At 35.2% G+C, this 13,313-nt stretch overlaps 1 protein-coding gene across 3 annotated transcripts in view; it reads right to left on the reverse strand.

Annotated features, from left to right (window-relative positions):
- The window catches only part of LOC149142081 (transcription factor TGA2.2-like), a 257,623-nt gene that overhangs the window by 59,399 nt on the left and 184,911 nt on the right, over positions 1-13,313 (reverse strand). For all 3 annotated transcript variants that reach the window (XM_089449662.1, XM_089449660.1, XM_089449661.1), the window contains 3 exons: positions 12,081-12,140; positions 11,878-11,955; positions 11,730-11,772 (listed from right to left, as the gene is read on the reverse strand). In XM_089449662.1, the coding sequence (XP_089305788.1) occupies positions 11,730-11,772; positions 11,878-11,955; positions 12,081-12,140 (181 nt within the window). The remainder of the gene's footprint in view (positions 1-11,729; positions 11,773-11,877; positions 11,956-12,080; positions 12,141-13,313) is intronic.

A 13,313-nucleotide genomic window follows, 5' to 3' on the forward strand; every position in this document is an offset into this window, starting at 1 on the left:
TTGATAGTTTTCACATAATATTAAGCAGAAGTTAAAACAATGTTACCATAAATTCATGAAGAGGAACACTACAGCATGTTGAAAACCCAAAGACTTTTACATTAATTCAAAAAAACATATAAGAGAGCTTGGGAGCTTAGTACACGATCCAAAGATCGGATGATTTCACTGACAAACGACCTCCTGTTTAAAGATAAATCCTCTAATGGCTAGTTCGAGTGATCCTCGTCAAAGCAATCTCAACCATTGATAAAGATCAAATTTTCTTTTAATCTCATCTGTCGAAATTTTAAATTATTGAAGAAATTCGAATTTTTCAATTAAATGCATTTTAACTAATTCAAAAATTAAAATTTTGAATTAATTTCTTCAAAATTTTGACTTTGACTTAACTCTAGGGACCAAAGGCTTAAAATCTAGCAAAATAATCAATTTACCTTAGTCCCTAAACATTTTAAACTTAATTTTTAAGGACCAACGAATTTTGCCTTCGGAGAATTTAAATTTACCTAGGACCTAGAATTAATTAAATTTATGGCTTAGGATTTTAATTAATTTTGGCCAGAAATTTTAATTAATTAACCTATGAGGGGAGGAATTATTTTTCTGACCCTCAAGACACTTTACATCACGATTTTTACATTTTTACATCTCAAGGGGGAAGACCTATTTGCAAAAGACCCTCACAGACTACCCAGTTCTGCGACACAAAATATAATCTAGCAGATCAAGCAATTTGTAATAAAATAACCTATCCAAATTGTTAGGATTATTCTCAAATCACTTTTACATAGACTCGATCTAGAACATTAGGACTCCCCTAAGATCCCAGTGACAAAATACATTTCGGCTTTGGGGTAAGGCTGAAGGAAAACTCGGTCGACCATCCGAGAATGGATCGGTGGGACAAAAAACCTCCCAGAATATAGATCGTCACGAGAAAAGTAGGTTTACCTAGGTAACTACATACACGACACGGATTTGCTGAGATTATTTACATTATACACATGCAGACTAGGTTTACATTATAAGATGATGATCAAGCTGATGATGATAGCTGGACAACACGAACACATAGATCAAGCACTATCCCTATTGCAAAAAAAAGGGGGTGTACTGCTCTAGGTCGTTGACACGTAGTGGTCAACATCTAGCTCTACTTGGGGACATGTTGCTGCACTAGAGGAATGTGAGAATCCAGAATCTGCATCCATGCAACACACAACATAACATAAGTAGCGTCCATCCAAAAATCATCATGTAACGTTAAGCACAGGAAAGATATAAGCTCTTCATTTATTAACTAATCTAATAACATGAAAAACACAAATCTAACTACAAAATGAAATACTGAAATAACAAGGCATAAGGTTAGAAATACAATACAAAGATGCCCCATGACATCAGATGCATTCAATATAGTGCATACTGAGCATTTGCCTGCTTTCAAGCAAAACTGTCGACTGTTTCTCGGATGTGCCATGTCCAATCCTGCATACAGTTGGACTTTTTCCTATCCGAAAATCAAGCTGCTCGCGACCATCTAAATCGCTTTCTCATTCTCTTTCTCTTGCGCTTTTTCTTTGTGGCAGGATGTATCACTAATGATGTGGAACATTCTGCTTCAAAACTCTCAGATGAGGTATGTAAGATATGCATGACATGTCTCTCTTCATTCTACATCTGCTCTGTCAAGAATGATGGATCAGTCTCACAAGTGTAATGAGTTATAACTTTATCTTCTATGACTGGTGGATTAACCATGTGAGCATCAAACTGATTCTTATCAATTTCAATTTTATCTGGGTCACCTTCAATTAACCACTTTTCAATGGAACACATGACCTCCTCATAATAAAATGGAGCTTGCTGCATCAGATAAGCAGGCTTTTGATCTGTTGACGTCTCCTTGTTTCTTTCATCCTCTCACCGATGCTGAAATTTCTGTACCTGTATTTTTATGGCATCCATCTGGCTAGAGTGTTCAACCTTCATAGCACTGACTTCCTTGGCATGGTTTTCCTCCATGGTCAATAACTTATTCTGAAGACATATCTGACCAGCTTCCACATCTTTTATTACTTTTTCATTCTTTGCTTTCATGCCCATGAAACAGTTTTGCATATAGTTTCTCTTTGTTATGATTTGCTTGCATGGTCGCTAACTGATTATTATCACTGAATCTCATGATGGTCATTTCTTCATCCATAGTTAATAATTTGCTTTGCATAGAATTAATTTCTCTGCCATGATTAGCTTTCATGGTTTCCATTTCCTTCTGCATGTCGGTCCTCATATCCTCCATATTCTGAGCACACTTTTCTACTACGATGGTTACATGATCGGAGTGTTTAATTTTCATGATTTCCATCTCCTTATCACGGTTTTCCAGTTGAGTGTATAAAGTTCTCATATCCTTGACGTAATCAGTCACAAATTTCTCATGATTAAGCTCCATATTTTTTACAGCGGCGTTTGATTGAACTGCATGTCTTTAACCAACTGCCTTAGTTATTCTATAATTTGCTTATCATTTTGCCTTTCATTGTCAACACCGATTTGACAACTTCTCCCTGTTTTTCCACTGTCATGGATTTGACTTGCAATAATACAAGTGGATGGCACATTCTGATATGGAGAATTGTTTTGCAATCTTTCATTGACAATTGGATCCTTTACAAGATCACTTTCATTCTACTACATAATTTTAGGGGCACAAGGCGAGCTACATTGATAACCATATCTATCTGTAAAAGCATTGACGATGTCTTGTAAAGAAGCGAAAGAATTTTCAGGACAATTATTAAACCAATTCAAAGCATCACCCTCTAAAGAAAAGGCAAATAGACGCATTTTGACATCTTCATGATCATATTGGGGAGAACTACAATATCTGAGTATTGTATGAGTAAACCTGCATAGATGCTTTTTAACAGCGACTAAATCAGCACCCGAGAACAAAGGCAATTTATGAATGGCCACTTTTGGAATATCATGGAGAACATTAGTAAAATGACACGGGGTAAATGAATCATCCATGATGACTTGCCTGAAGGAATAATGAGGGACCAAATGGATGCTAGAGAGAGACCTCTGCTCAAGAAAATCAAGAGATCCACTAGAAGCGAGCTTCTAGTAGAAATTCTTGTAAGAAATGAAAGAAGTGGAGTCGCCACTTGAACATGAATCTAACTCTAGGATCCAAAAGGCAACAAACAACCGGATATAAGGGAGGGCTTCTTGTCTGAGAAATAATAAATGGAAGAAGTGGAGTTGCCACCCAAACAAGAAACAAACCGAAATGTCCAAGTGCTAAAGGTGCAGATGAAACGATTAATGAGATGACGAAAGATAGGGCGATGAAAAGATCAAATGACGCCAGGAAATGTTGTGCTGCTTGACAGGGTAATGAATGGCGGAAAAGATGAGATGATTAAAACGATGTCGAAGAAACCAAGGACATAAAAAACTCTATCCCCGGTGGCAATGCCAAGGAGTGTTGACTTTGCCGGCTCGAATGAGAGATGAGAAAGATGAAAGATGAATGTCGAAGAGCCAAGGCCCAATAAATCAGTCCCCGACAACGGCGCCAAGAAATGTTGTTGTTGTCAGCCCAAATGAAAAGATGAGAAATGAAAAGTCGTTGAACCATCGATACCCAAATGAAATGTTTGCTTTATTAAATGAAGACTCAAAATTAAACCCCTGAAGATATTACAATTAGAACACAAGCTTATTTCAAATCTTCCTGATATAGTTATAGCCAGTGTTGCGGGGAGCGCCCCCCCCCCCCAATCCCGCTCCCAATCTGCACTCCGGGCGGGAGCGACTCAGGAGTCGGTCGGGAGCGCGCTCCCGAAGCCCCCCACCCCCCTCGATCCTGCTCTCAATCCGCGCTCCGAGCGGGAGCGGGTCGGGAGCGTGCTCCCTAAAGAAATTTTCGCTCCTTGCCTTTTCGGGAGCGTTTTGCCTTTTTGCAAAAAAAAATTTGTAGTAATGTTCGAAATGCAATTTCTTTTTAAAGAAATAAATAATTTTTGAGTGGGGCAGCTTAATGTTCAAGTCTATGTCCCTAGTATTGATATGCTATTCATGGTAATGTTTAAGAAGTAAAAGTGACATTCTCCTTAATCTTCATTTTCATCCTTTTACTTAAATTTTTAACATTACCATGAAATGACTCAGGATGTTTGAGAGTGGTTCCGGCCTCATTGGATTTCATATGGAGAAAGTAGAATTTTAGATTTCATTCAAAATTCAGCAGACTTATCAGTTTTTCAGGATTTCAGGATTGGGGGATTGCAATGTTTCCATTGAATTTTGTCATGTATTAAGGTATGGAACTCGTATTTAATCAAGGGCACCAATCCCTCTATGTACCTTGATGTTAGTGACATTGGTTGTCGAACTCCTCTATCATGACCCTCCTAAAAATGTACGCATCACTCACAAAATCTTGACTTGACATGCTATGTTTTTTCTATCTTATGTTAATGCTTAGAGGGTGATATTAATGACAAAGATTCCTGTACAGATACAGAGGTAATGACAAAGATACCTCTGGATATTAATGCTTAGAGGGTGATATTAATGACAAAAATCCTGATTTTCCAATAAGACTAAAAAATTAGACATTTCTCGTGGTGGCAAGAGGCCCAAGCATAAGAAATAGATAATAGATTTACTTCTCTTTTGTAGTTTCTAGTAATTTTTATAACTATTGACTCTTTCATATTAATTATGATATTTTTTTAAACAATATATGACAATTTAAGTTTGAAGTTGGTAATTATAACTCATTAGTAATGAATTATGAATATGATGCTTCATGAAAGTTGAAAGTTGTTTCATTTCATTTCATTTTATAACATTTCATTTCATGTTAGATATTATTTGTTGTAATGGTTACACTTAGCTTACAAGTACAACTTTGGTGATCAATGATGATAAATGTTATATATTGAATTTTGAAAGCTTGAAACTTTAAGATTGATGAATCATGAGACTCAATATGTTGTATGTTACTATGTTACTAACTTGTGGACGTGGTTGATGAAGATTATAACTTCTAGATGATTGTTGTTATATGGGTCAATCTATGTTTTTTTATGTTTTTTATATCTAATTTGTTATTCTACATGTTTTTGTTGACATATATGTATCAAAATATAATATATATATATATATATATATATATATATATATATATATAACGCTCCGGGATTCGCTCCCAAACCGGGAGCTTCTGAAAATGTCACTCCCACTCCCATTTTCGCTCCCGCTCCCAAGTAACACTGGTTATAGCTCAAAGAGAACAAAAACTCTGTTGCAATTAATATCAACAAATGCTCAAAAATTACTCAGTTTATGAAACAAAGGATATGAATTTTATCACAATTCCGTGACAGAGTACTTAACTTTTAGAAATTAATTTTTAGGACAGCAGTGAGAAAAACTTTATGACAACAGCAATATGACAATGAAAACAGTAAGCTATCAATGATATCTTTATGCCAAAAATTTACCGAAATTTTTCCAAACTTGCCCACATGAATTATCAAAAATTTTCAGCCTGTTATGATGTGATTTCCGGAATTATATCAGATCTGATATACTTATTACAACCAGCAATTAAAACATGAAATAAGCTTAATGATGAATGCCCAACTCAAGAAATTAATTCCTTAATGTATTAGACAACTTAGGAATTGATTTTAGGCTAACCCACATGAAATTTTTCCACTGTTATATTTCAGACTTTAGAAACAGAATTATTCAGAGATAACAGTGACCCAAAATGTAGATCTAGGCCAAATCCTTGATACACATCAAACATAAATGACTTATTAATGTATTTAGCAATTTTTTGGTTAATTTCAAACCACTTAGATGTGTTTTTCACCACTATTAGAAAGGTATATCACTTTTGTAGCAAACAGTGAGGAAAAAGATGGTTTAGAGATCAAACCCTTAGGCCCTAGATCTTGAAGATCACTTGCCCAAGTTGCCAAAAAAAATTCAATACCTAGAACACAAATTTTCTGCAAAAAACCCACCAATGATTAGCTTCAGAAAATCAAATATTCAAATCAGAAATGGAACAAGGGGAATCTAGAACCAATGACAGCTAGCACTAGGCCCAATAGAACTAGCGTTGGGCTAAGAGAAGACAGATCTGGGCTTAGAAGCCCCAAAACTTGAAACCCTTGTTCTGAAAAATATTATTTTGCTTAAGATCTTCAGATTTATTGCAAAATCTTTAATGGCTGGCCTTGCAAAAATATTTGGGACAAGATATTTCCCTCCATGGCCTAGATTTGTCTCAAAACCCCCAGATCTGCTTGAAAATATCAGATCTAAAGATTTACTTGGCTGATTTCTCAGATCTATTCCTGCAAACAATCTTTGAGCTCAGATCTTGCCCTCCAAGGTCTAGATCTAGCTCAGATCTGAAGATTTACTGGTTGATTTATCAAATCTATTCCTGCAAACAATCTTTGAGCCCAGATCTTGCCCTCCAGGGTCTAGATCTAGCTCATATCTGAAGATTTTCTTGGTTGATTTCTCAGATCTATTCCTGCAAACAATTTTTGAGCCCAGATCTTGCCCTCCAGGGTCTAGATCTAACTTAGATCTGAAGATTTTCTTGGCTGATTTCTCAGATCTATTTCTGCACAAGTGAAAAGAGAAAAACCCAATATCCAATATGTACAAAAATAGAGAAAATCTCAAAAAACCCAAGTGTTAAAATTCAAAATTATGTTACAAAATTTTAGATCTACACAAGTAAATAACAGAACTATACAAATAATTTACAGATATACACAAATAATTTACAGATCTATCAGATCTGAGGAGTATGAGTCCAACTCCACTCCCAGATCCGATAATCTAAAGCTCTTAATAGCCAGATCTATCAAAATTTTCACAAAATATTTAAAAGATTTTGAAATTTTAGAGGTACCAGCCCAAAAACACCCTGCAGAAAAAAGATTATCGTTAGATAAATCCTGAGGCTTTTATGAAGTAGGCTCTTCAGAAAATATGTGTTGAGAGTTGGCTGGTCCAACCGAGAACTATCTCCAAATGCTCAATGAGAACCTGAGAGATCTTCTCCAAACACTAGATCAACCATCAAATCAAGTAGTGAAATAGAACAACAATAAAATTATGAAAAAATAGAGATACCTGCTACTTCAATCAAAATTAAAAATGTTACCCTAGATCCAACAAACTGAATAAGATATTTCTATTCAGATTATTCTAAGAGAGCTATTGATTGATAGTTTTCACATAATATTAAGCAAAAATTAAAACAATGTTACCATAAATTCATGAAGAGGAACACTACAACACGTTGAAACACAAAAGACTTTTGCATTAATTCAAAAAAGTATACAAGAAAGCTTGAGAGCTTAGTACACGATCCAAAGATCAGATGATTTGACTGACAAACGACCTCCTATTTAAAGGTAAATCTTCCAATGGCTAGTTTGAGTAATCCTTGTCAAAGAAATCTCGGTCGTTGATGAGGATCAAAATTTCTTTTAATCTCATCTGTCGAAATTTTAAATTATTGAAGAAATTCGAATTTTTCTATTAAATGCATTTTAATTAGTTCAAAAATTAAATTTTTGAATTAATTTCCTCAAATTTTTGACTTTGACTTAACCCCAGGGACCAAAGGCTTAAAATTTAGCAAAATAATCAATTTACCTTAGTCCCTGGACCTTCTAAAATTTAATTTTTAAGGACCAATGAATTTTGCCTTCGGAGAATTTAAATTTACCTAGGACCTAGAATTAATTGAATTTTTTGCTTAGGATTTTAATTAATTTTGGCCAGAAATTTTAATTAAATAACCTATGAGGGGATAATTATTTCTCTAACCCTCAAGACACTTTACATCATGATTTTTACATTTTTACATCTCAAGGGGGAAGACCCATTTGCAAAAAACCCTTACAGACTACCTAGTTCTGCGACACAAAATATAATTTAGCAGATCAAGCAATTTGTAATAAAATAACCTAACCAAATATTTAAGATTATTCTCAAATCACTTTTACATAAACTCGATCTAGAACACTAGGACTCCCCTAAGATCCCAGTGACAAAATACATTCTGGCTTTGGGGTAAGACTGAAGGAAAACTCTACCGATCATCCGAGAATGGATCGGTGAGACAAAAAACCTCCCGAAATGTAAATCGTCACCAGAAAAGTAGGTTTATCTAGGTAATTACATACATGACACAGCTCTGCTGAGATTATTTACATTATACACATGCAAACTGGGTTTACATTAGAAGATGATAATCAAGCTGATGATGATAGCTGGACAGCATGAACACATCGATCAGGCACTATCCCTTTTACGAAAAAAAGGGGGTGTATTGCTATGGGTCGTTGACACGTAGTGGTCAACAAGTAGCATAGGTGTAGACTTGCAAAAGGAAAGGATTAAACATGTTATTCACAAGTACATGTAATAATCAAATCAATACTGCAATCCAACAAGAAGGTAGTAAATACTTACTAACCTTTTTCTTAGACAGTACTGCCCCTACAAGAGCCCAAGCTACATGATTGAGAGCAACTAAAAAAGTTACCTCCAAAATGTTCAAGCAAATGACACCATCAATGACCTCCAAGGTCTTTGTTTATTGATATGAAACAATTACAAAATGATAGCACTTTCCCAAGCTCAAGTTTCCAACACTCTCTTGCAATGAGCAATGGGAGTTACATTTATAGAAATTTGGGAGAAAATCCCAATGAGAAAACCAATTTACAAGTATCCAAGGGAGCAAATCCCAATGCAAGTCGAGCTACAAGTGGCTCCAAGGCTACTGCGTGTGGCAAGGAGGGGCAGAGTACAACTATGAGAGAAGCAGCATAGATCTCCTTTGGTGTTGCGCTAATACAAGTGTGCAGTGAGTAGGAAAAAAGGGGAGACAACTCCCCATCAACTTGTGGCTAAACTCCACAAAGACTCAACCACTAAACACATGTTCCAACAGTTGTGTATGACAGTCAAAAGGGGTCTGTGTATCTCTTCTTTAGTGGGTTGTGTATCAGTCTTGAGGGGGGCAACATATGGACTAATTGCCAAGTGTGTGAGAAGGGGGGTTATCCCCCACTCGTTAGCCACCTCAACTAAACAAACTCGACCTGTATTAATGACCCAACTCGGCATGTTGAACTGAGTGAACTTGGCCCTCATTTGCGAGATTTAATCTCTTAACTGGCAGCTCAACTCATCCTCCTTAACTTGGCTTTTGACTTGCATTAACATAGCCTTATTGCCAAGTCACTTCACTTGACTGATGGAGTCACTTAGTCAACTCAAAACATGTCTCTGGGTTGTCCTTAGTTATTTAATTTTTCATTTTCCTGGTCTTTTTCCTCACTTATCTAGTAAAAGTGGATTTTGGTGAGAAAAACTCAATTATTTGCACCCCAAAGCAGGTACTAGAATAATGTTGGTATTCTAGGTATGAATTTTGAGGTACTCACATGCCATCGACATTTCCTAGTACCACTTTTTAACTTATTACATACAAAATTAATTAAAAATTGCCACTATGAGGGAAAGTTTTAATTATTAAAAAATCCTAAAAATACCTAATGCAATTTCATGAGACTCTAGGAAATGCCTAGCATGGTGATATACATTGAACCTACACTGATAAGCACACTCAAGGCACCGTTATTAAGATGCATTCCAGCTTTGGAGGATAGGAGTGTAAAAACTCGATTAATTATTTGTCGTTGAAAAGCAAAATTAATTAATTAAGTAAAAAAACACTCTAGAGTGACTTCCTTCGTAACCAGGTTCCAAGGGTCTAAGTCTGTTACATTAGTTCATAATGCTAACGTCATTTATTACAATTCCCCCGTGGGGGTACGAAATTACATAGCGAAAAGAAAGAGAATATAGAGAGAGAAAGGGGCAGAATTGCCCCTGCTAGACTTTTGATCTTCAAACAAAAAACTTTATAGGTGCCCTATCCATTGGGTAATGGAGTCTAGTTCCCTGCTAGGTACATATGAGCAAGTAACAAGGATCAAACGGTTTAGTTCGAGGTTTGGAACTAGAAATGGATAGGCCAGTACTAAATCATCCTTTTTTCACTAAACCGATGGGTTTGTACTAAACCAGCCTATTCCATACAATTTGACCAAAGATGTTCCAGACGCAATGTTTAAAAAAAAAATTGAGTGGTGCAGCCTAATATTCAAGCCCATGGCCCTAGTATTGCTATGCAATTCATAGTAATGTTAAAGTAAAAGTGACATTCACCTTTATCTTTCATTTTCATCATTTTAGTTAAAATTTCAACATTACCATGAAATGACTCAGGATGTTTGGGAGTGGTTCCGACCTCATTGGATTTCACATGTAGAAAGTAGAATTTTAGATCTCACTCGAAATCCAATAGACTTAACAGTTTTTCAAGATTTTGGGATTGGGGAGATTGCAACATTTCCATTGGATTTTGTCATGTACGAGAGTATGGAACTAGTATTTATTCAAGAGCACCAAGCCCTCTATGTACCTTGATGTTAGTGGCACTGGTTGTCAAACTCCTCTATCATGACCCTACTAAAAATGTAACCAATGACCATCACTCAAACAAAATCTTGACTTGACATGTTACATTTTTTCTACTTTATTTTAATGCTTAGAGGGTGATATTGATAACGAAGGTCACAATATAGGAAATGATTTTGCTGATAGGTAGGTATTTAGCGTGATTTTTTTCGGATTCTAAGGGCAACCTAGAGCCTGCTTCTTGATGTATTTTCGGTAAAGAGATGGATTGCACTTGACGCTATTTTGGTTATGTGCACCCTTATATAAATGAGAACTTTTGCTTATTTGTGCATAAAAGGTTTGGATTCATATGGATGCACATGATTATATATATTTTTCTTTAAAATTTGAATATTTAATGTATTTTTGGTCAACTGTTTTTTTGGTCTGGTTTTTTTACCGGTTCTGACCATTTCTTGGTTCAAAGGGTTTTCCAGTTCGATCACCAATTCAGTTCCGACAACATTGATCTAAGGTAACCTATTTATGATGGCCTTTTCTTAATCTAAACCCTATTTTTTCTTTGGCATTAGTCAAATTAATCAAAAGATGACTATTTTTATGCCAACAATAGTTTTTGAACCATCGTTAGCAAGGGAGTCGTCTAGGGAGGCGGAGGAATTGCCTGGACGGCCAAAAGTGGCCAAAATCCAGGCAAAAAAAATTCAAAAAATCTTGTAGAGACAGTGTTTGAATCATGTTTTTGATGGTGGAAATGGATTCAGTGACATCAAAAACTTCTGGGGCACCTAAAATTTTGAAGTTTGACAACTGTAACTTGAATTTACAAAAATCCCTGCCGGATTTTTTCAAAATATGGCTGGAATTTCCATAACTTCCAGGGAAAAAAAACAGTCTCGTTAGACTACGGCATTAGCAAGTAAGAGAATGAAACATAGATTGCTGTATAATTCAATGGATTTTGGCATATCATTCACTTGTGTCTCACTAAATAACTCCAAAGAGTCAATTTGCAAATTGTTGCAAATCAAAGTTGAGTCCTAAACATGTGAAATAAAAAGATTGAGAATATACAGTATTAAAAGACATAAAATGATTGTAACAAATATATTGTAAAATTATACACACTTTACCCATCGAAACATACAAAAGACTATTATCTATCTTACCTGATCCATTATGATCGCCCAAATGTCCATTGATGGAAATTCCCTACATTTAAAGACATTAAAGTACAAAAAATTAAAGTTTAAACACTAGATTAGGAATTACAATATACATTCATTGAACAGTCAACAGCATATGTATGTCCATCACCTGTTGCTTCACTCGCTCAAGCTCTTGTTCAATTTGTTTCAGCTTTATTCGACTAGATTCAAGCTGTTGCACATAAGCCTGGCATATAAAACATTTCATTAATGAACCAGATACAGTCCCAACATGGACAAGGATTCACAACTCACAATATGTGTGCTGTTACTATTCCTTGATACATCACCATGACTATATCCTCAGCATACCTTCTTTCGCAAACGACTTTTCCTTGCTGCTTCACGGTTTTGAGCAAGTCGTCTCAAGACCTAAACGGAAACAAGATTTAGATAACAATTATTGATTTAAAATAAGAACATGTATGATTAAGATTAGGAAAGCCAAAAATATTTAAAATGTAACAAAAATAGATGAATCCAATATGTTAATGCATGTGGTCAGTCATATATGGTTTGCTATATTCATCTATGTTGGACCTTGGTTGGTGGATATGGTAAAAGGCTGGTGGCATATACAAGCCAGAAAATCAACAGCGCTGCTAGTTTTGCATAGCCAATGCTAGCAAAATGAAGATAAATACAAATAGAAGCTATCAGAAGACAGCCACAGAAAGCAGAAGATATGAAGTTCATCGTACAAGCTTGGCAGAAGACTGCTTATATTGTTATGATAAGCACAGAATTAGTGTTATGTTTGTATTTTGACAGTGTCAGAAACTGAAACTACATATATGGAGGCCAAAAAGAGTTTTTATGCTTCATTATTGAAATGATTTGAATATGAAAGTGTTTATATATGTGTTTATATATATATATATATGAAGACTGTCAATTGGGTTTAGCTCAGGTGGTTGGGAGAAATGTTGCTATTCTCCCAAAGTCCCCCACCCAAGTTCAATTCCTGCATGTGACATGTTGAGCTCATAATGAATATTCATGTAATGGCTTCAAGCTTTGTTGTCTGAGCAGTCCTTCAAGCAGTGAAACATGTGTATTCCTCATATGGAATATAAAGACACTACTCGTGGAAGACAAATTTTGAAATTTTGATTATCACGGGGAATTCCTACAAACCCCAATTTTGTACTATGGAATATATATATATATATAATGTCATGACCAAATTAATAATTTAGCTAAAGAAATTCTCAATTTTACAATTTTGGAGATTAATATAATATTTGATAATAAAAACTTAGGAGAAATAAGCTGTGGAGGCTCAAATTTAATTTTGATAAGAGACAAGCTACATAGTAGCGAGTACCTGCCACTTAGTTTAAATATAGCTACATTAATGTAGAAGACTGAAGATTTGGCAAAATGGAAGCCTCTATAAGTGCATGCCAAAAACCAAAACTAGAAGAAAAAAAAAAAGGAAAAATTGGAAAACAAAAGATTAAAAAAAATGGGGCTATAATTAACTATACAGAGGCAAAATCTATAGAAATGTTTTATATTTTATCAGGAATATTATTTTATAAT

The sequence above is a fragment of the Pinus tabuliformis genome, chromosome X, assembly GCF_031772625.1.
Source record: "Pinus tabuliformis cultivar Carrire ecotype Pingquan chromosome X, CPIR1, whole genome shotgun sequence".
NCBI lineage: Eukaryota > Viridiplantae > Streptophyta > Pinopsida > Pinales > Pinaceae > Pinus > Pinus tabuliformis.